The 23817-nt window shown below is 46.7% G+C and overlaps 5 protein-coding genes across 6 annotated transcripts; 3 read left to right on the top strand and 2 right to left on the bottom strand.

The window, feature by feature from the left end:
- Positions 1-2143: 2143 nt before the first annotated feature.
- LOC131213649 (glutathione S-transferase 1) lies at positions 2144-4185 on the top strand. Of its 2 annotated transcripts, XM_058207734.1 has the most exons (4): positions 2144-2441; positions 2925-3221; positions 3315-3514; positions 3578-4185. In XM_058207734.1, exons 3-4 carry the CDS (start codon positions 3380-3382, stop codon positions 4142-4144), a joined length of 702 nt encoding a protein of 233 aa, XP_058063717.1. In that variant the 5' UTR covers positions 2144-2441; positions 2925-3221; positions 3315-3379; the 3' UTR covers positions 4145-4185. The 2 variants fall into 2 exon arrangements, with proteins under 2 accessions (XP_058063717.1, XP_058063716.1); XM_058207733.1 differs by having other exon boundaries at positions 2925-3514.
- Positions 4186-4228: 43 nt separating this feature from the next.
- Positions 4229-5005, bottom strand: LOC131213718 (uncharacterized). Its single transcript, XM_058207831.1, has 3 exons — positions 4894-5005; positions 4655-4808; positions 4229-4479 (listed from the first exon to the last, which is right to left on the bottom strand). Exons 2-3 carry the CDS (start codon positions 4734-4736, stop codon positions 4229-4231), a joined length of 333 nt encoding a protein of 110 aa, XP_058063814.1. The 5' UTR covers positions 4737-4808; positions 4894-5005.
- A 1380-nt stretch (positions 5006-6385) lies between these two features.
- LOC131213790 (fatty acid hydroxylase domain-containing protein 2-like) lies at positions 6386-7412 on the top strand. The gene is made up of 3 exons (XM_058207915.1): positions 6386-6464; positions 6558-7188; positions 7271-7412. Exons 1-3 carry the CDS (start codon positions 6386-6388, stop codon positions 7410-7412), a joined length of 852 nt encoding a protein of 283 aa, XP_058063898.1.
- Positions 7413-11380: 3968 nt separating this feature from the next.
- Positions 11381-17924, top strand: LOC131213448 (diacylglycerol lipase-alpha). Its single transcript, XM_058207489.1, has 9 exons — positions 11381-11475; positions 11585-11691; positions 11779-12383; positions 12510-12608; positions 12766-12966; positions 13067-13485; positions 13587-13961; positions 14092-14224; positions 16035-17924. The coding sequence occupies exons 1-9, from the start codon at positions 11381-11383 to the stop codon at positions 17922-17924; spliced, it is 3924 nt and encodes a 1307-aa protein (XP_058063472.1).
- LOC131213267 (uncharacterized) lies at positions 14116-15553 on the bottom strand. Its single transcript, XM_058207277.1, has one exon. It carries the CDS (start codon positions 15451-15453, stop codon positions 14458-14460), a length of 996 nt encoding a protein of 331 aa, XP_058063260.1. The 5' UTR covers positions 15454-15553; the 3' UTR covers positions 14116-14457.
- Positions 17925-23817: the final 5893 nt, after the last annotated feature.

Genomic DNA, 23817 nt, shown 5'->3' with positions numbered 1-23817 from the left:
TGCATTTTAGAGTGGTGCATTCGCTCATCGTTTATCCGTTTTCCGTTTCGTTTTCCGTTTGTGCAATCATCGTTTACTTCGTCGGAGGTACGAATGCTGTATTCATTTTTAGAGATACATAAGAACTTGTAATACAACTTTCACGCACGTTGATAGTGGTGAACATTTTAATAATCATTCACTCAAATATTACCGCTCACACTGTGTTTTAGCTAAGCAATGCACACGCGATAACCGACAAGCTAGTAAGTATCGGGTTGAGGTGAGCAATTTACCCGTTCAAACGGTGGCTTTACCAATCATTTTCCTTACGTGCATGCCACTTGGTACGGCAAACGGAAGAATGTATAATAACGGTAGTGTGCAGAAGCTCTCTAAGGGCTCTAAGTAACACGCTCCTCTCTCAAAGCCTCACAAAATCAAATACACTCACACGTAACATTTATGCAAGAACACGCATGCCAAATTGTAAAGATTTTAATGACAGCCTTTTAAAAAAATCAAAGATAAAGAAAACCAATTCATAAGATAAACAGGTATTGTTATATCAGTGAACAAAGGGTTACAAAACTGTAGAACAAACGGTGCATTTACATGAAACACGGACGAATGAGTGAGAGCAGTGCAATGGCTTAGTGCGACTAAAACACCTATCCTAAAGACCGGCTAGAGAGTATAAATACGAGTAAATTATGCTACGAAACAATGTTCATACACAACAATGTTCAACTGATGAGGGATGTAAGGCGAGTACGATGCACACGACGAAAGAAACGGAGAGAAGAGACGGTGAGCTATTAACAGTAGACAAAAAATTACACAATAGTAATTATTAAAACGTGCAACTATAGAGAGATATGCAACATTCTGAGGTTATCCGTCCGCGAATATTTACATTAGCCATATAAAATACAAAAATTAAAAAAAAACATGAATATGAGTAATGAAACCAAAGCTGAAAATAAAATATGAATACACAGTGGAACTTCGTCATAAACGCATTGAAAACAAAACAAAAACAAACTGCAAGCAAATAATCTGCAATTAAAAGAGTCCCTGTGAGGCTGCAATCATGCAATATTTTTTCATTTATTTTTCTGTCTGAATAGCTGCGAGATACAAGAAGTTAAGAAATTTGAAATCGGCAGTATCGTTCGTTCGTAGTAGTAACGTTCGTTCGAATGCGAGTGTTGTTGCAACAGTAAACGATGTAACTAAAGCCACAACAGCAAATGTAAAAATGCAACTGATGCAGCAACCTTATTTCACGTGCCAAAATAATTATAATAGAACAATATTGCAAAAAGGAACAACTGCAGCGCGTCCTTTGATCTATCCCATATGAAAATAACTGCAAACAAGCAAAAGCAAAAAAAAACAAAAATCCTGCCTAAATGTGCTCGTGTAGTGTTAAAAATACAAGTACTTAATGAAAGAACATAATTTTGATAACGCTTAAACCAGCAAACAGTAATTACACGGCATTAAACTATGTTCAGTCAAGAAAGTAAAGAGCTTGTGTACGGGATGAAGGAAGACAGTACAGGCTAGTATTTGACATCATAAGAATTACGTGCAACCAGTCTGTGCACTTATTGGACATTGATAGAGTCATTACTGAATACCAAATAATTCAAGGCATTCGGTGAAACGAAAGTAATATAGTTCTATGCATTTCGTTTCCACTGGTTTAATTCTATTCTATTACATTCCACAGCAAAGCAAAACCACAAAAAAGACAAAAAACAACAAATCCTACTAACGCGCTAAGGAAGCTTATGAATTAGCCTTTTAGTTTATCAATGATTTCGATATAGCATCAACCTTGCCAGTGTAACCATACATTTCCTATCAGTGCTGAAAAGATTCTTACATAACGTTATCCATTCCTACTTTTCGCAAAAGACATCAGTTTTAAATTTTGTACTTATTTTTGCAGCCATGTGCATGCCAATGCCACGCCCAACAAAGTTATCGTCAAAATAGCGAATATTACAAACGGCTCCGTATTCTTGATGGATGCTGGACAATACAATGTTCGAACTTGATTGAGTTGCATTGACCATTTAAAATTTATCGCACATTGCATCGTATAGTGTGCCACTCGAGTCACTGTGATTCGCTTTGACTGGCACCGGTCGGTCGGGCACTCGAGTCACTGTGATTCGCTTTGACTGGCACCGGTCGGTCGGGCGAATAAAGGCACTGGGCACGAGGCGTTGGATGCGCCCAACTGGCGGAAGGCCAGAATGCCTCTAGCATGTGGAGTGTGCACTAAACTAATCGGTTGATGGTGAATGTGGCGGTAACGTGAAACTTTGTTCGAAAGTAAATTTGGTGTTAGCGGATATGTTGTAGGTTTTTTGTGTATTCCCTTTGTGGCATAAAATGTTAAGGCAATGGTCATGGGGCAGTAGCTACTTAATTAGTTTAGTCTCCAGGTAACAAATGAGCTGGATGTTTATATTGAACTTTGAACAAGAAGCAACCTGAAAATAAAAACATTCTTTCTTCATCCATTAAATCTTTATTTCTGTTCCTGTTTCTTTCTTAATCTTCCTGATAGTGTGCTGTTTTTATATCAATCAACGTTTACGTAGCAATATTTCATACAAACGCATCTAAGCTTTATTTTCTTTATCTTAGAAGAACGGACCGGGCCGTATTTATTTCTAAGCTTCATATTCTTTTGTTATCATTCTCTTAGATTCAACAATAAATGAGTATAGAGTGTTTCGACCAGCTTTTCGAGAGTCGGGTATCGAAACAGTTAAATCACAACATTTTCAGGGGCGCATCTTCAGGGGGGGGAAAATGATTGATAATCAGGATATTTTTCATACCACTGATCCAATTCACATCAACAGTAACAGTCGTTCGAAATAATGTTCATTTATTTGCTGGAATTCTTCTTTTATTTACAGAGTACAGTTTATGCTCGGTAACATCTGCAAGGGAAGAAGAGTGCAACGTTCTGACTATCACAAGTGTTTTACGTTTTTATGCCTCCGCTTGTGAAACAATGCTAACCGACTAACCACAATACAGGTGTTTTGCAAATTGGTAACGCGCTTCGTAGTATTGTGTAGTTCCACAGCGACTCTCCACACAAACACAACGTTATTTAATGTCGTGTGGGCCTTTAACGCAACATTCTTGGCTAAATATACATACGATAATCTTCGCACGACCCAGCTGGTAGATCGACTTTCCATTTCGCAGTAAGCAAGTTTAGCAGCTGGAACCGGTTTTTAAGCAATGCAACCTGGTCTTGTCGTATAGCAGCATACATTACCATCGGTGTATTTTTATAGCCGCAGTTACGTTCGGACTCTTGGTGTATAAGGCTGTTGTAAAAAACGGAACGGAAGCTACCAACATGAAGCTGTACGCCGTGTCCGACGGTCCACCATCTTTGGCGGTCCGTATGTGCCTGCAGGTTCTTAACATACCCTACGAGCACATCAGTGTTGATTATGGAAAAGCGGAACATTTAACGGACGCCTACGAAAAGGTAATGCAATACTCCGACGTACATTTGCTTCCGATCTGACCCAGCTTGATGAACGTGTTGCAGATGAATCCCCAGCGGGAAATTCCGGTGCTGGACGACGAGGGATTCTTCCTGAGCGAAAGTAACGCCATTTTGCAATACTTGTGCGACAAGTATGCACCGGCCAGTGAGCTTTACCCACGGGACGCAAAGGAACGGGCGGTAGTTAACCATCGGCTGTGCTTTAACTTGGCGTTCCTGTACCCGCAGATATCTGCCTACGTAATGGCACCTATTTTCTTTGACTACCAACGTACCGAGATGAACCTAAAGAAGTTGAACATTGCCCTTGCCGCGTTTCAAACGTACCTTCAGCGTGCCGGTACTAAGTACGCCGCTGGCAACGGGCTAACGATTGCTGACTTTCCACTTGTCACCTCCATAATGTGCCTCGAAGCGATTGCTTTCGATTTCCGTGTCAGCTACCCAACCGTCTATGAGTGGTACGCCGGGTTTAAGCAGGCGCATCCCGAGCTGTGGGCGATCGCCTCAAAGGGCATGGAGGAAATAGCGGAGTTTGAGAAGAATCCGCCCGATTTGACGGGCATGGTGCATCCAATCCATCCAATCAAGCAGGTTGCTAAAAAGTGACATTTGGCACACCACTTCGTTCGAAAATAAACGACTAAACAGAAAACAAAGCTTGATCGATACGTTTTATTAGCTTTACTTCAGCTACTCTTGATGCTGCTTCATTGTGCCCGTCACCGAGGCTGGTAAGTCATCCGCCTCGTTTAGCTTTACCGCTAGAAAGTATATCTCTGCCAGTGCCACGATCAATGCGATGATAATGCCGAGCAACAGTCGGAACCCGAAATCTAGCTGCCCGATCAGCAGCTCGATGCCGACGAAGCCGAACGCAAAACCAACCACAACGGAAAGTATGAACTGGACAACCGCGAGCACATGTCGCTGAATTTGCTTCTCTGGAAGAAAAAATACATTTGTATGGAAGTACGATTCAATGTTTCATCAGCCAAGTTCAATGCATCCCGTTCCCGCGCAGCTGTTTCGTTCAATCCACCCCAACTCGTGTGTATACCAGGCTGTCCGGAATTCATCATCGGCGGCTGGAGCGGCAGGTAACCAGGCAAAACTTACGCAGCTCGCTTGAAGGATTTACCTCTCTAGAGGGATTTGCAATGGGCAACTGCATATTTGCCGGCATGCAAACTGGGCCCATCAATCAACAGAGGTGTGGCCAAACGAAGGTCCGTTTGCAAGTTTGCAATGGCCACTACATGTTACTGAAGCACTGTCGAAAAACGGTGGACGGATTTTGGTGAGAAATGCATTCACACACATTAGAGCCAGATACCCGGGGAGGGCAAATCACGAACCTGTGCTATTTTCGAGATCGTCACCCAGATTGCTTATGTATGGCATTTGTTTTTAATCTTCGAAGAACGGACCGAACGTGCGCGCCGTATTTATTATGTTTGGCATTGTTTTTGACAACATTTTGACAGCACCGATTCTACGGTCGACTTTGCTATAAAGCTCTTTCAGAGTGTTTGCACGGTGCGCTGTGCAATAACTATCCGAACAATCAATGTGCAATTTTTGGAACTGTTTGCAGTACTTAGTTACTGATGATGATAACTCTTTAATCAAACATTTATTCAGGACAAATCCGGACAGTGTTGTCAATGGGCCACAAATGAAAGCCTTGCCCTGTTCCGATGAGAATACAAAAATAAGAGTGCTTGTGCTTGAGCAATCATACTGAGCCTAATTGAGTAATTGATTGGCACCCAAAAACAACTCAGACGCGCGCGTACATACACAGAATTGCAGCTAGTTGCTAATTTCATTTTCATGTCAAATAATTTCAACCTCCAGAGTGGGGACCGATCTCGGGAATAAACCGTTTTGTTCGGTAAGCGATCTGTAGCTGTGCAGCTTCCCGACTGGGGCCGCTGACTGATTATAGCTCGATCTATCGCGCACGTAATTAGAGCTAGATGGCGCTCTTGCTCTTATTCAAATTCGCGAATCTCGCAAACAGTTGAATTTCCTTTCATCTGTGTATTCTATCGAGCGCCTTCGTTTCGGCGCGACCCAACCCCCTTATTGTTGGAGTTATATTTCTGGGATCGATTGGTTAAAGCTGGCGGTTTGGGTTTGGAGATGGGTTTGGCGTAAATCCGTGCGCACCGTGCACCGACTGTGAAGTGCGGGCGGCGGGCCGGCAGACAGGGGGATGGTAAGCAAATAGAACACTGGCTCTGGCTCTGGTCTCTGGGGGCTGGCTGGGTGGGGTCCCTGGTGCCGATAGTAATCCGCGCCGGGATCCTTTTATCATTCGCGGCTTATCGGCGCTCATGGATTTCGTTTGCTGAGTGTGTCGTTTGCGACCACAACTTGCGCTTTCGTGCGTATCTTCCGTTAGACCAATCCCCGCCCACCCCCACCAGACCACCAGGCCCACCTAAGGTGATTGTCGACACAGTGCACAGTTACGCAAGCCCCTCCACGGGGATCAATAAGCAGGCCAGCAGGTGGGTGGGGTTCGCAGCGGTTTGGCTTGGGAGAACCTCCAAATCATCCGCGCGCGATCGGAACATAGATACATCCGTGGTTACGTTATCTTATCGGAAGCCCTTCTCCCCTCTGGACGGACTCTGGTGAGGTGACCCTAGGTGAGTGTGGTGTTTATTTTTGGTTGCTTTTTCCGCGCGCCGTACGACGTGCGGGTCCCAAAAAACGTGCCGAAACGTGTGTCATCAAATCGGCAACAAACCCGGTGCGTTCGGCCATGACTAGCGCTAGTGCTGCGGAGACTACGGACCGGAGCGTTACTAGACACAGCCGCCCGGCTAACGTGACGAGATGGAGACGGTTGCCGACGTTCGCCTGCTCGTTGGGTCGGTGGTGCAGGAGAAATGGAGCTCCTTGTTGGACGTGATCGGTGCGTGTGATTGCGTGTGAAATGCGGCGTCATTACGGGCTGGGGACGAAACGTGGTGCTGGCTGGACTAATCCTCGGTTTTATTGCGCACAGGTGACGAACCAGAGTTTCTGTATGTGTGGGCCCTCAGCGTGTTTGTGCACTCGTTTTTCTGGCTCGTCGGCGGCCTGTTCGTGCTGATGGACCTCACCAATAAACCGGCGTTTTTGCGCCGCTACAAGACGCAACCGGGTAAGAACGAGCCGGTGGCCTGGCCCGACCTGCGCCGCGTGATGGGCACCATCCTGTTCAACCAGACCGTCGTCGGCATCCCGCTGACGTACGCAGGCTACCACGGCACGATCAAGGGCTCGGTGCCGGATCCGCGCGTCCTCCCGTCGCTCGGCGAGATCCTGCGCGATCTGGTGGTGTGCGTGTTCTTCGCCGAGATCGGCTTCTACTACGTGCACCGGTTCCTGCACCTGACCCCGCTGTACCGGCACGTGCACAAGAAGCACCACGAGTGGACGGCACCGTTCGCGTGGACCGCCATGTACTGCCACCCGGTCGAGCACGTGATCAGCAACATGATCCCGCCGATGATTGGCATCCAGCTGATGAAGGCGCACATCTTCACCACCGCCATCTGGTTCCCGCTGGTCATCTTCAACACGATCCGGGACCACTGCGGCTACCACCTGCCATTCTTTCCCAGCTCCGAGTTCCACGACTACCACCACGCCAAGTAAGTTTCGCACCACCCCTCGCACCGCGGTGTGTCCACCCAGCCCCAAATCTCATCAAAAACCGCGCGCGCGCCCTCACAGATTCACGGAGTGTTTCGGCACGTTCGGGTACCTGGACTGGCTGCACGGTACGGACACCAAGTTCCGCCAGTCGAAGCAACACCAGCGCCACCGGACGCTCTGGTGTTTGAAGTCGGCCCGCGAGCTGTACCCCGACAGTTGAACTCGCGAGCGGGACAGGCTAAGGACACAGGCAGCAGTGCGACGTGCCTTCCACACGCAGTTTCCACCGCCGACTGCAACCCGCCGCCGTGCGATTGCTGCCCATGACATGGATTTCAAGGTGTATTTAAGCAGAATAGAAGAGACTAACTCAAGAAAAAGAAAAAAACGAAAACAAAAAAAAAGGTCGAAGGATCGAAGTTTTCTTTTTTCTTGCCGAACGCTGAACCAACCGCACTGGGCAACCGTTGAAAGCAACCGTCAACCGTGACGCGTGTCGTGAACCTTGAGCTTTCGGGAAGGGGGTTCTTCTAGTAGCTAGGGTTCTGGTAGTAGTTAAGTAGAAAAATCTGTGACCTACCAAGTAGCGAGGGTCTCTCATGTTTAAAAAAAGGCGTACCATTGGATTGGGTTACAGAACGGATCCGCTCCGGCGATCGAGTCGGGAGCCTAACTGGTTGTACCAACCAGTACGATCCCATCTCAAAAGGATCCCACATGACCGGGCGAACATCAAAACCAATCACGAATCACGGTAATCCCTCGTCCCATCCGCTTATCAATCGCGTGTCCTCCTGAGCGTACTTTTATCGGATAGTGCACATGCGCCGCACGCCGCACAGTAAAAAGAAAGGTCCCACGCATACACGCGAACCGCGGCGCGTATGGACCGGGAAAACTTACGGAGCCCCCCCACAGCAACGCACACCAACACCGGAGCGGTAGAGCACAAAACAGACCACGAGGAAAGCAAAAGACACAAATCAATGTGGGAAGGTGGGAAGACAAAAGCAAGAGAGATAAGAAAGGGAGCGAGAGAGAGGCAGAAGAGGTGATTAGGAGGGCTTCTATTTATTGGGTTACGTCGTTGCGTACGTGTATGGTTGTGTGTATGCCGAACAACCCGATAGTAGCCGGAAAATTCCCACAACCGCCAGGCATTTCCTTCCTTCTCTATTGATCGATTTTCTTCTCGTCTCCGATGTGGGTCATCTTTTGAACTCGTAACAAAAAAAAAACATAACGGAAGTGAAGTGATAACAGCGGATGTTCCGAAGCAGTCGGCGCCGTAACATTAACACGCTGAGACTTGAGGGGTTCTGGCGTGGGCCCCTCTTGGAGTGTCGTAAAATCTAAATTCCCTAGATAGGAGGACGTCTCGCTGACTGGCGACGTTGCCGAGCGAGTTCCAAGACCTGCGCTTCCGTCACTTACCAACCTTACTGATGCGTGGTGGTGTACACGCGTGTTGTAATTTTACGCCAGCGCATGCGCTTAATGCTTTTTATGTGGAGTCTCTGCCACAGCAGCAGACACGAGGCCGTGCAGTGATGTGAGTGATGGCGCGGAAGCATTTGTTTACATCGCGAAGTAGCTCGTCGGAATCGTGAATAATATTTTAACGCAATTGGCACGGTGCCACAAATTACTTCTACTCTCCCCCCCAGAGGAAGCTTAGCCTGCTGAAACCGAACGCGATCCTTATCCTTGCGCTGTGTTCACTGTTCGCGAGAGTTGCCGCTCTCCATCGCCTATTGTGTCGAAAAGCAAACGAGGTTTTCCAACACCCGAGACCGTGTACCGTCCGTGATTGTGTGCGTTGTTGTCGCGCACAGCATCGGTGGCGGCGACCTCTCGTCCTGATAAGGAGACGTTTGGGCACATTATAAAGTTCGCTCGCTAGCCACCTACACCACGAGAGAAAAGCGTGTGCGTGTTTTATATGTTTGTGTAAGAGAGAGAGAGAGAGAGAGAGAGTGTGTGTGTGTGGGAAAGAAAGAGACAGTTCCCGCACAGGCGTCCGCGGCGCGGCGGTACTATCCTTGCCCCTCTGGTGTGCCGTGCGGATGTACGCTGGCGTGTGTGTTGGTGTTTTGGCGGTAGCTGGCTCCTGACTGTCGAGCACGCGCTAGCCAAACACTGTACCATCACCACCACGGGTACCCAGTGTAGTAGTAGCACGGGGAGTTTTCTCCTTCGAACACCACGATACCGGATTCCTCTCTAGTTCTGCTCGAGCCGCCGCGCCGACTTTCCATCAAACCAGCCAGCGACCGCTTTTGGGGGACACCAACGAGAAAAGCAGCTTCCCGGGCACGCAACCCTGGGTAAGGGAAACGAAGCAGCCAAACAAACCACGGAAAAAGGATAAGCCCGGACCCTGTTGGGGTCCTCATTGTTGAACCTGCGGATGCTGGCCGCTGCCGCCGGCCACCACGGTGCGTCGTGACGCCGCGACGCGCTGGCCAGAGTGCGCGAGCGATCCGCGTGAAGCGGATCCGGTATCCCCCGGGGACCACACACAGGACCTCCGCGAGCCCGGCTCACAACCTGGACCTGCACACGATGCGGTTTCGCTTTTGCTAGTGGTGTGTCTCTAGTGGTCAGCCATGTTGGTGGTGCGCGGTCACGGCGACGCGCTGCTGCGGCTATAATATTCCTTCCCCCCAGCGGCGGCGTGCAACTTTTGCCCGTACCACCCACCTCCCCCAGCAACCCATCAAACAACAAAAAACCACAATCGTCCCCTGCTCTACCCGGACGCACGCACATCGGAGACTTCCCGGACTTCGGCTCTCGTCGGGACACCAACAACACACACGCTATCAACCGCGGATTTTCGGCACGTAGCTCGTAGCTCGTACGGTGAGTACGGTTTTTGCAGCCCATCGATTGGCATCACTGTAGATTACATTACACACCGATGATAGCAGTAGAATAATACTAAACTCAGTTGCTTAGTAGCACCGGTGCACCTTGCCTTGCGGTGGCTGCTGATAGCTGGTCGAGGCTTCTTCACTGGTTAAAACTACATTTCCAAACATAAAATAACTGCCTTCGCCCGTTGCACAGCACAGCTGGCATGGCGATTAGTGCCACCGTAACACAGGGTCTATATTTTAAAAATTCAAGTTCCACCAAATGATGAGCAAGATTACGGTCGAGATTGTGGGTGAAGTTAATTGTTGTTTACCGAACAAGGAAGCACTACTACGACTCGGTATCGCCCGCACTCCAGGAAGGCAGGCCCCTGTAGAGAGTGCGGTGGTGCTACGCTGCAGATCTTTTAAATAACGGGATTTTTTTTAAATATATAAATGCAGCGCCATCAATATTCGTCAGTTCATATAGTGTGAAGGGTATCCTGTTTCTCCTGTTTCAAAAAAAGCATCCAATTTCATGCAAATCGCGGGACAGACTTTACGGCCTTGTTAGCATCTCGTCATGAAATGATCCTTTCATTGCCAATTCGAGCATAGGGGGTAGGAAATAGTCAGCTGGTGGATCTGGTTATGCAGGTCGTACTCGTACAATTCTTACCCATAACCATCTCAGCACTTCGCAATAGTTTTCCCCGTTGACCGTCTTCAGGAACGAATTCACTGTGGATTAAACCCTTCGAATCATAAAAAGTGGTCAGCAGTCTTCACTTTGGTTTCATTTTTGTTTGTTTGTTTTAAATTTCGTTTATATCACACACAATATGCTGCTCTACTCATACGGTTGATGTTTTACCAAATTTAAACCAAAACTGAATGTTGCATGACTGAATGAATTTGGATTCGTTTCAGAGAGGAAGAATCTACCTTTGTTACTTTGTTACTAACTGATTGGCTGCATTTTATATTTAAAAAATCTCGTTATTTTAAAACATACTTAAAAGCGTTATTTAAAAGGCGACTAACTTGAGGAAGAATGAAACGAGAACAGAACAGCAGCGCATAGGGCGAACACTAAAGGAGGTTGCAATTGTTGGACTTGAGATGTCAATAGGGATTAGTAACAGCGTACACAAGTGAACTAAATGCACGCAAAATTAAGTCACCAAGCAACAATCTGTCCGCCACATCCTGCGGCATCGGTACGAACTGTATCTGCATACACTGCCAACATGGCGAGCTTGATCTATTACCACTGCTGGTTACCAGAGTCACGTCGTTCTCATGTCTGCTTATTCATCATTTGCAGATGCCCGGCATAGTGGTGTTTCGGAGACGATGGTCGGTAGGCTCGGATGACCTTGTGGTTCCGGGATTGTTTCTTTTGGTCATTCATTTCATTTGGTAAGATACACACAGCGTTGCTGAAATTGTCCAAAAGACCTGATCATGATACGATGCTACCTCTTTCCATTACCCTACGATATGAATCTGATTTCTTCGTTCTGGCTAGGCTCGCCGTGCTCCTGACAGTGACGTACGCTTTCCACTTCGACACGAGCGCGATTTGCCAACAGCAGCTGTTGAACTTTCAAATCGGCTACATGATCCTGCTGGCAGGTAACACGTTGGTCCCATATCGCGGGAGTCACCAAAAGTCGCCCTTAGCAAAGATACATCATATCGATCGATTTGTCCCGTTCACAGTGTGTATGTGCGTTGAAGCTTCAATATGTATCATTTCGATGCGGGGCAGCATACTTGATACGGAGCGGCGCGCTTCGATGCAGTACCTGCTGTACGGTCGACTGTTACTGATGCTACTGGAACTGAGCGCCCTAACGATGGGCATCATTTGGTTGCGGGACAATTACGTGAGCTGCCAGACCGATGAGCCGAAGGAAGTGATGCTGGCAGCCGTCAGTTGCAACCTATTTGTCGTGTTCAGCATGATTACCACGATCTGGTGCACATTCGATCCGGCCGGCCGGTCGTGGGTGAAGATGAAAAAGTATCAGCGCTCGATGCGGCAGTCCGAGTCGCGCTTCAATTACAAGCGCAGCGGCAACCGTAGCCGCAACTGGCGTCAGCGGAAAGTGATCCGGGCGTACCAGGATAGCTGGGATCACCGATGTCGGCTGCTCTTCTGCTGCATGGGAAACAGCGATCGCAGCCGTAACTCGTTCACCGACATCGCCCGGCTGTTGAGTGATTTTTTCCGCGATCTAGATGTCGTACCCTCGGACGTAGTTGCTGGCTTGGTACTACTGCGGAAATTTCAGAAGCTCGAACGTGAAGTGATAGTGCGGCAGGTAAGCACACCCGATCTCACTCCTTCCTACGCATTATCAACGGGGAGGCGTTAGTAGTGTTGTTTCCTTTTTTTTATTACTCACTGCTCTAACAACACATAAATATAACCTTATTATTAATTTTAGCAAAAAAACGGAACTCACAAGTTTCTGTCCGGCGTTCCGATCATGGCAAGCACTAAGTTTCTTGCACTGCATGACCCAAACGACTTCAATCATTTTCAGGTGCGTGTTGTACAGTTTCGATTCCATTTTCTCGATATCATTAATCTGCACCGATTAGAACATATATGTGCACTCTTGGCAACATGATGCTGCGCAACAACTATTGAATTCCTTCTCTCCTTTTGCATTCATTGCCGTTTTTTTGCCTTCTTGCTAGAACGTTATACGTTACATGTACTTTGCACAAGGCGCTTACGGGTGGCCGATGTATCTGATGAGCCACTCTAGCACCGGAATTTGTCAGCTAGCGTCTGAGCTACGATATTGCTTCTGCCGCCGGAATGCGGTGGATGTGGTGGACGATAATTGCTGCTTTTGTAACTTTGCCGCCCTTAGGAAGATGCTCGAGCTGGGTGAGGTAAGCTAGCGAAGCATCCGTGTGCAGGCATTCTGAAACCCGATGACGATAAAAAAACAAAACAATAATGACGGATTGTATCAATCACTCACTCCAACAGGTAGAGGTGCTTTACGCTACCTATCACGTGGATATCGCCGAAACGCCATTTTTCGTGGCCATCGATTACAATCGCAGCAAAATCGTCGTCAGTATCCGTGGCACGCTCAGCATGAAGGATGTGCTGACTGATCTGAATGCGGAAGGAGAACCATTGCCCGTGAGCCCCGCGCGCGAAGACTTTCTGGGCCACAAGGGTATGGTGCAGGCTGCACTCTACATCAAACAGAAGCTAGAGGAGGAGAATCTGATCCAGCGGGCTCTGTTGCACAATCCGGCGCGGGGAACACAAAACTTTGGCCTGGTGTTAGTTGGGCATTCTCTGGGAGCGGGAACGGCCGCTATTTTGGCTATCCTGTTGAAGCAGGAATACGAGATACTACACTGCTACAGCTATTCGCCACCCGGCGGTTTGTTAAGGTAAGCGACGGCAGAGACAAGGCAAGAGCGAAAGAGTTTTTTGGAAGCTAACCGTTGAAAGTGCGAGTTTGTAACGCTTTTCTATTATTTTTGCACTCCAGCATTCCGGCGGTAGAGTACAGCAAATCCTTCATAACGTCCGTTGTTGTGGGAAAAGATGTTGTTCCTAGAATAGGTTTATATCAGATGGAAGCGTTGCGAGCAGATTTGATAAATGCGATCCAACGCAGCATAGATCCGAAGTGGAAAACTATAGCATGCTCGGTTATCTGTTGCTGTTGTGGACCGGAACCGACCTCGGTGATGATGATGTCGACAAAGGACTCAAATGTGCAGCGGTACAAGCAGGATCGCAACAGTGCTCGCCAAAGCACGGTACACCCGAGCGACAATTCTATCGCGTTAACAATTCATCATCCACTGTATCCTCCGGGACGTATTATACATATAGTGCGACATCATCCTATGCAAGAGGAGTAAGTATTCACCTATTGTTTAATAGATTAGCCGATCGCAGTAACCCACCTACCGCCGTATGGTGGTTTTGGAATAAAATACTTTTCCTCTTTTCCTCATGCTCCTTGTTATATTCTCTTACAACACAAGGCAAATGCTGAAAAAACGCGAGCCGGTTTATCAAGCTATCTGGGCCGACAATAAAGACTTCGATGAAGTGCTCATCTCACCAGTTATGATTCAAGATCATATGCCCGATACGGTACTGGCGGCACTCGAAAAGGTACGGACTAATTACTTTTCGTTTGGTGGTCATGTGATATTTCCTTCTTATAGGTCGGTCACTCGCTTTCAATCATTGTGTTTGTTTTGCTTCACACCTTTTTGTGTAATTCTTAGGAGAACGGACTGAACCGTATTTATAATTATGTTTTCCATACGTAAAATTTACAAAATGCTGTGCGATGTTCATGTTTTTAAATTCGAGCGATAAGTATTAGAGTGATATTCTACGGATCAAAGTTGCGAGAACAAAATGAGCTTTGGTCGTACTGGTTTGCAGCCGTATTGTGAAACATTTATCTGTTTCGCCACTGCATCAATCAGAGACTTCGTCTTTTCAACATCGAGCCCGATAACTGATGCCTCTCTTTGGATGCATTCATTTAAATGTTTTCTACTTAATGCACTAAACTCAACTACTTTGGCCTCGGGTATAGTTTTCTCCATTAACGAGTGCGACAGGTTCGCTGAGCCCTGAAATACGAGCACTATATCCAAATTAATTTGATGTTTTTCGCTCATCCCACGGATACGAGCGATTATTTTGACGAGTACAGAGATATCGTTCGTGTGCAAGTTATCAATTACGATTAAATAGTTTCCGCACAGACTTCCGGAGTAGCTTGCTTGTCGCAGTTTGAACAAGATGCCTTGAAACACAGCGTATTGTGCCGTTTGTGATTGACGATCCTTCCACGATATGTAAAAGGTGTTTGCACGCCACGGGTAATTATTGATAATAAGTTTTGCTGTTAATGTTTTACCAACTCCGGTACTGCCTAGAAACACTATAAGCCTATACGAGAAGATGCGCGCATCTCGAAGCCATTGAACAATTTCGTTGTAAGCATAAGCTTGACCGACTATGTTTTTCCTAATCTCTACATCCAAAGCGTTAAAATCTTGGCTATTTTGTACACACCTGTTGATTGACTCACGGGACAATTGACTAACAACTTCGTGGTAATTCTCAACAAATTGTTGCCGCACGTCAGTGGAAATCGATGTAACAATAATGCAACTGATTAAAAGGATTATGAAAGCACCGAATACAACGTAAATACAGGATAGTGGTGCTGTACGGTCGCGCTCTTTGCCGTAAATGTTACCGCTATCCACAGATGCCAATTTTCTCATTTGGTTCCGGTTGGTTTTAGTAGGCCTGGATCTAGAAGCTCTAGATTTTTTCACACATTCCATTGAATCGGAATCATTCGCACGAAAACGCATTGTCTGAAAGCAGAACCCCAAACGTAATTAGCTGATGGTCTGGAACTGGAAGGATAAGGCGAAAGATCTGTTAAATGTACTCGCACTTAAAGGAAAAACAACGTTCCGATGCTACCGTTCACTTGGTTGATGAACTGTAATCATCAAAACACAAAAATCTCGTTTGCCGCGCAGAATTTATGCCAAACGGTGACTGACAATCAAATGCCATTCAGTTTTATAGCATCCTATTTCGGAGTAAAGATATGGGGCATGCTATAAAAACAATAGCTATTTGAAATGGTTAATTTTCTTTCCATTCCATTTGTTGCACTATTGACGCATCGCATTTAGTGTCAATTGTGGGTGTAACTTTCCGAGGGCGAAAAAGTTACACGCCCTGCGTTGTTAGTGTGAAAATGAGGGAAAACGTTTGCCTATCTCCTTAGTTAGTGCACGAAAAAGCTGTGTTGCACAAACTGTAAAACCGAACACTGTTGTATCTGCGGTCTGGTATGCGGGCGCTACCATTGATCATTCATTCGAAGCTATTTTGGAATAAACGGTTCAGTTGGTTTTCTTTTTTTTCCCCCACTATGCAGGTCGTTGCTTCCGCTGGTCCGCAAAAACCGAACCGTCAGTTTACGAGCGCTGCAGCAGATGCAACTTCCCCGGATGTCGCAGTACGCTTCTCTACTGCTCAGTTAGATGCGCCTACCGTAAGCGAAAATGTTCAACAACAAAATATCGCCTCACCAGTAGTACCACATAAGATTTGTTTGGAAACTTCTTTCACCGACATGCAATTGCTGCAGCTGCACCAGAGCGGAGAATCGCCGCAACCGCTGTCGTGCGACTCTCGGCTGAACCCGGTGCCGGATGTGCCGAAAGCATCGCCCGCGGCCGATAGCAGCGTGATGGGAATGCGCAGCGTCCCTTCGAGTCTGGTGGACGACAGTGGTATACCGCAAAGTATCTCAGGCCCAAGTGAAATGACAACTCCGATCCTGGGAGAAGTACAAAACGCTGGTCCCGTATCAGCAGCCGTATGTGTTCCGCCACCGTTAGTTTCCACCATCGGCGGCAGCAGTGCACCAGTCCGAACGCTCAACTTCATTGCGTCCGCTAATCCTACGCGTAACGATATGTTCCTCATGTTCCAACACCAGGCAGTGGCTTCCGCCAGCGGATCCGCGCATCACACCACGGCGCACAGTAGGTCGGAAAATTTGTCGCTCGGCATGACGCGCCGCAACTCGTACGAGGTGCAGAAAGTGGATCTGATTCACGACGACTGGTTCGGCATGGCACCGCTCGCAAGCCCGGAAAGCTTGTCCGAGCTGTCGAGCATTAGCTCGCGGGCGAGCGTGTTCGGCGCCGGTGTAGTAGGCTGCACCGATAGAAGCATAGAGCAACCGCAGCAGCACCGTGACGCGGGCGTAGCCGCGGATGGCACGGCAAGCAGCGAGTCACAGCTTCACACGCCGAAGGTACTGCGGCGGACACCGAAGGTGAGTGGCAATCTGTCCACCTGTGCCGAGGACGCTCGCACCGTGTACCAATACAAACGGATGGGGAAGATTTTCGTCCTCGACCAGCCGTCTTCGTTCGATTCGGGCACCACCTACGACGGTTCGTTCGGCCACGAGTCAAACGGTAGTGCACCGGAGGAACACAGCTTGCTGTTGGCCACCATACGCGAGAAGGATTTGCCGCCTACGAGTCCGTCTGTGGACGCGTACGAGCGCGGCGAGAGTGAACGGCCCGTAAGCTGGCGGCTACCGACGACCACCGGGACTGATGATGCCCTGAGCGGCCCTGGCCAAGAGCGCTGTGCGTCAAGGTGTCCCGCGTGTCCCTGTCGTTCCGGTGCGGTTGACTCGGAGGGTGTGCTGAAATGCTGCGAACGGTTCAACCACCGAGAGTGTTACAATTTCAAGCACACTTCGTTCAACGTGTTCAAGTTTAAGCAAACGCACGATCAGAATGGTAGCGGCGGTAGGCCGGATAGGTCCGGGAGTATGGTCCGTGAAGAACCGCGACGTGCCGGCGTTCCGATACCGGCTGCAGTTGCCACATCCTCGCAGACCTCCACAACAGGGGCAGCTCGGGCCGGCCTGTTGGAGTCACACTTTCCCGTGTTTTCGACGGCACGAACGACTAATGGCAACGGCGGTGGCAATCATGCGACAAGGCAGGATATCGGCGAAGACCCACAGAGCACGTTGAGCTGCGCCTCAGGGGACCAGCGCGGTAGTGACACTCTGCCGCTGCTGGTCAACCTGGTGGAGCACACGTCCTCAAACGGCGGCAGCGGGTTTAGCCGCAAGAAATACTCCATCCATCCGACCGAGCAGAAGGTGATCGTCATGGACGGGTTCAAAGCAGCGAACGACGCGACCGGCACACCGGAAGCTCCTGCTACCTCACGCTCTTCCGCCGTAACGCCGAAGCACTTTCAAACGTTGGCCAAAAATGAAAGCAATGTGTAATGGCGCTAGGCTTCCGCTCTGTAGCAAGTTCGTGGCCGGGTTTCGCACACCCATTGTCAATTTGTTGTTCCTAGTTTTGCTCAATCGCCTGCAACATCTGCTCCAGATGCTGCTCACCGACGGCGTTCTTCACTGGACAACTGATATCGTGTGCCAAAGCCTGCAGCACCCCGGTCGATATTCTCATGGGCGCGTCCCCGGCCTGGGCGAAATGACTAAGGTGTGCTTACCGTATCAGAGCTACCGGCACGCCAACACGTGGCTGCTTCTGCGCCGTTTGCTGTACCTGCATATCCCCTAGCGGTTGTTTGGTTGGTGAAGCGCCTTCTAGACGAAACCCCCGGGTCAGTTCATCGTTTGCGTGATGTTGAATTGCAATTTCCGCGGCATTACCGTATGGTTTGCAACACTCACAAATAATAAGGAAGAAGGAACGTAATTGTCAATTTTAATATACACAACGGAAAGTGTGTGGAAGCGAGAATAGCGCGTAGTCCGATAGATCTTTCTAAAACACGTACGAGGACTAGGATGCTGAAATCTCACATCCGCGATTCGTAGAGTGCAGGGCAAGCAAGCAGCCAACGGGAAAATAAAACGTTAAACAAAAGATTGTTGTAGCACAATAGGACCGTAAAGGAGTATTTTATTTAAATTTAACACGGTAGTTACCATACTTACGAAGTGTAGGAAACGGTTCATATGAATAAAGAGTAAAGTAAAAGTAACATTTTTGTGTTTTTGTTCAGTTTGTCCCCGTGCGGGAAAACTGCAACCTGCAAACACAAGCAGAAGACCGTCGCCTCGGGACGTCGGAAAACTAAACCTGGCTGTTTCGGCAATCGAACCACTAGCCACCGCACACACCTCATTACACTGGCAACGCCGGGATCACTCTCTCGTTAGGTCCGAATCTAACCATTGTTCTTCATGGAGAAAATTTTTTTTTTCACTGAGTACCTATCGTTCTAAATATGCAAAGGGTCCGGGCAGACGTGGACTGTTATCGATAGGCTTGTCTTAGCAGCCGCAGGACACTTCGTAATTTTTCGTATCATAAGCATCTGTCCACTCGGCAACATATACACTCACACACCAGGCATGTCGCTGTGGCACCGCCATCGCCAGGACTTCTCGTAGCGGACCCGATGCTACATACTGATGGTTGCAGCGCATCTTTGGTGTGGCCCGGTTTTGTTATTACATTTCCCTTGACGGAAAAATCTTCCTTATGAAAGTAAAAATGCACGTACGAAAAACAAGCTTACAATCCCCTACAACACCGGTGGCATTCGCCCATCGAACCATCGTGACTTCAATGCAAGGCATCGTAGCAACCTTTGCACATGGATTATGACAACGGTTCCAGGGACGCCACCAAAGCAACCATTGGAGCTCGAGACGCGCTAATGGACAGTGAAGCAACAGTTTTCGCCATCACACGTCTATTAATTCGCAATATTCAATATTAAAAGAGAGGTTTGTTAGATTATTCAGGTCCGAATTAGTTTTCTTTTATGTTCAAAACAGTCCATTACGTGAGAATGATTAGTGCATTAGATGTGAAACAGACTGTCGCTAGTTAAATCCTATGGCACTCTTCTATTCCCCAGTCATATCATACCATTTGCCCCGCGCAGGATTTAAGTCGAAGCGAATCGACCGAAGGTGAATGTCGCTAGCAGTGAAAAAGTGAGGCAGCAGCGCTGATACGGCTAGTGCAAAGGAAACATCGTTGTAAGTGCGAAATGAAATCGTCCAAAGCAGCGCAAGCAGAGCAAGAAGACGAGAAAAGTGGTAATCATATGCCTAAAGATGGTTCCTCCGTATCATCTACGTTCGAGTTGAAAAGCGTATGTTTGGAAATCTTACTGTTTCTGTGTTGTTATAACATCCTGTCGCGCACGTCATGAGAGGCTCAACAGAGGATGATTATAATGTTTTCCAATATTCTGCAAATCAATCGACAATTACAGGAATCATCCAAAGAAGTCTTCCAAAATCTGCTCCTTTCCCGGCCCCTCGGTATTGCCTCTGAAGCCTGTCCGGGATGCGTCCTGTTCGTCGCTAACATTAGTGTGCTGGCTGCTGTTGCACATCTGGAAAAATTATTTGGCCAAATCGGGCCTATGGACATGTTTCATGTCGTACGGCACTACGTCAAGAAAACTATAACAGGTGTGTACATTAAGTACGAGCATCTTTTGGATGCCAATTTGGCGCGCATCCGGTTCGACAAATTCCTGCTACATGGCCAACCATTAAGCGTTGGATTTTCCGTTTTAAACGCGCAACTGGGTAGTCCTTTTCCATTTTGCAGCTTGAAATATAGAAGGTAAGCGCCCAATAATATGAATTAACAACGTATTCTATGCAATATCAATATGTACTTTCTTTCATTGGTTGTACAGATGGAAATGCGCCAAGACTCCAACACTCCAGCCAATCGAAGAGGATACAAACGGATAGGATAGAACCACTGATAGTGCCCGTTGGTCAGTGCCCCACAGCAGCCTATCCGAAGCTACATTTTTCCATTGTCACTTCTACAACAAACTAACCACCCTTGTAAAACATTCCGTAGCGTACTGACTATATTTTGCCTCAATTTGGCGAAGTGACAAGCATCGCGCAATGAGAAGGTTGGAAAAGCATCCGATCCGAGATACACTATTTTAATTAATTCTCACTCGCTAACGATACCCATATGATATTTCGTTTTTTTAATCCATTGCCTGACACATATTTCAATTGCATTTTCTGCGTTGCATTATAAAATGTTCGACCGACAAATTTTGTATGATAATTGGTAAAAAATAAAAATAATGACCGATATATTGATAGCTTGATTCCACCAACACTGATTTCTGATGTTGTATTTATTCTAAACTATACAGAACTACTGTTACGAAACAAAACAAAACATCAAATCTTATTTGATTAAAAGTATTTTATTGCCGATGCTTTGTTGGGCCCATCTTTGTACATTTTATGGACAACTATTGCGATGAATATTATAAGCATGTTTTGCAACATTAACAAAGTGATGATGAAGCTTTTATTGTCAATACGAAGATATCAGTTTAAAATTTAACAAACAAATTAATAATATGAGTAACGCAATGAGGAAAACATTAAGTAATCTTTAGTCGGCGTAGTGCTGCGAGGTTTTTACATCGCTCATTGTCGCAGAGCATTTTCAAACAGCTACGTCGACCATCCCTGGAGGACCGATTTGAAGCAAGGAAGAAGACAGTGTCCAGGTATTATGCAAATAGGAGGTAGAACATTAAAGCTCGTATAAGAATGCAAACAACCACATACACTTGAATTGGCATAAACGTTCGCAATTTATTATTTTATATATTTATTTAAGCCAAATGATTAGTAAGCAATAGTACCCCATATGATAAAAATCAGTTTATTAGACGCTTAAATGCGAGAATATCTTAATAAAAATAACCCACGGAATAAAAAATGAGATATGCGGCGGTAGACCAGTGGCCTTTCGTCCGGGACATGCGCAGCATAGAGAAGTTTAACGCCTATCACACGCGATTGGAGGCCACTTTCCCTCTCGTACTGCGTCTGCGCTCTTTCCAACCACCAATAGTTTTCCGGCTTTTCCGACACAACACGATTGGTCGAGTAGACGAAAAAGAAAATGGGTGTGTTTTGAGTTTTTCTCATACAACATGGCCAATTTTGAGTATTCACATTTATAATTTCTCAATACTATCAACTTCTACATGTTCAAATTCGACATTAATGCGACTCTAGTGAGAAGGAAAGAAAATATCAGAAGCAAAGATCGAAATACTGCGGAAAGGCTTTTTGGGTAATGGTTTGTATGCAACTGACGTTTTTCGCATAGAAACCAATTAATCGGCTGGCGCGAGACGGCTGATCTACGGACGAGTCACTAAACACATTACCTTTGAAACACGTTTTAGTTAAACTCACCTCGAGATACCCAAAACTTTTTTCACATTTTTTTTTAATCTACCGACGAATCGATAAACCGTTCATTGCCCGAAAAAAAGTAAGTTTATAGCTTGTCAAAATAGAATTAGAATTGTACCAATGTGGTTTTACGGATGGAATTGTTGGCCCCTGCACCATTCCCTGTCTATTGTTTTCTTCACGGATATAATTCGGATAATTCTTCACGACACGTTTCTTAACGCGCTTTATTTCGGTTTATTTCACTTTCGGTTTTCACGGGTTAAAAAGTTCCGGTCTCTGGTGGCCGGCAGCGTAATCGTCCCGACAGTTAAGCGCGCAGGTCGATATTACCTGCCGCTTAACTGACAACGGCATTGTGTCCATTCCATCGGTGAACTGTTGAAGCGTCAATTCAAATGGCATCTGCATGGTTGCATTTTTGAAAATTTTAATTTATGTCACATGTTTCATGTTTAATGTATTCTGCCCCACTTTGTTCACTTTTGTTCCTTTTCTCTTCATAAACTATATATATTTTTGGTTGTGTTTACATTAAAACAGAATAATGAAATATGTAGTTCTATGTCTTCAGATATTTTACACAATTACTATAGCTACGTCAGTGACAGCTTACGAATTTATGATGACTGAAAACGTGGTCTCGAACACGCACGTCACCTTCTTTTCTAGTATCTATGCATGTGCATGTGCAACAACCTGGAACCATACTACGGTAATGCTGGCGGGGGGACACAACCGATCTCTAACATCCTGGCGGAACCCCAGGTGCTATCATCATCACGGTCGGTACTGCAACCGGTTCCGGTCGCCCACAGAGGCGTCGTGAACCAGGGTCAGCGGCATGATTATGAGACTGTGTCGTTCTACTCGGACATCGTCGAGTTTGACCCGCTCGCGGATACCTCGGAGGCGAACTACAGCCAGTCGTCGATGGAGCCGGAACTGTGTTTCGAATCCTCCAGTAACAACAGTCGGGAGCTGTGGCTAATCGAGGACATGCTAAGCTCGGAATCGTCCACCATGGAGCGCACATCTTTAACATCGCCAAGCCAGCAGCAGCCCCAGGCGGCGGATGAAAACGGAGCTGCTGGTCGGGGTGGTAGTGATCAAGTCGATCGCGGCCCGCAAATTCCTGAGCGATCCGATTCGCTCCTGTTGCCAGGAATGTAGTTGCTCAAACGGTTGCCCAAAATGTTGCCCAAACGGTTGCCCAAAGTTGTGGAACGGTTGCCCAAGGCAACCGTTCCGGTGAAACCGAAGAGCAATATCGAGCGCGACTGAATTAGTTTACATGATTTTGATCGATCCATGCTATCTGCCAATGAAATGAGTAAAGTGTAGGAGGAAGAGTATGGTGAATATATATTTTTTTTTTCATTCTTGATGAACCTAAGCCTTCTGAGGGCACAAATATTGTTTTACCACCAAAATCAATAGAACATTCCCATTCATTTTTCATTTTTTAATAGGAAAATCATTCATTTTCAGGGAAGGTCATTTTTTTAACAGAAGCCTATGTAAGCCTATAATTTGATTTGTTTGAAGTTGTAATTATTGTAAACATATAATGTCTTAGTTGCCATAGTGATGAGTGGTGGGTGATAACGTATAACCGATGCAACATCGAGATATAATCAAGGCGAGAAGATGCTAACTTGTTAAAGAGAACTTGGCGAAACATATTTTTTAACAGCAAAATCAATACAACATTCAGCAAAAAGACGGGATCATGAACAGGTCACCGATTGAACGCCCATGTTTCTAATAATACCCTATCCACGAGCTATGTATGGATTTTTGAGGAAATAAAGGATGGGTCAAAAATTAAAACAAACGCTGATGTCAACAGTAAATACAGTGTAGTGGTTAGTTTTCATTTCAGCACATGTTTATATTTTTTGCTTTTAACGTTACAGTGCAAAAACAA

The sequence above is a fragment of the Anopheles bellator genome, chromosome X (assembly GCF_943735745.2).
Source record: "Anopheles bellator chromosome X, idAnoBellAS_SP24_06.2, whole genome shotgun sequence".
NCBI lineage: Eukaryota > Metazoa > Arthropoda > Insecta > Diptera > Culicidae > Anopheles > Anopheles bellator.
Note: the sequence above shows the minus strand (reverse complement) of the source record. Positions and strands in the feature narration are given on the sequence as shown.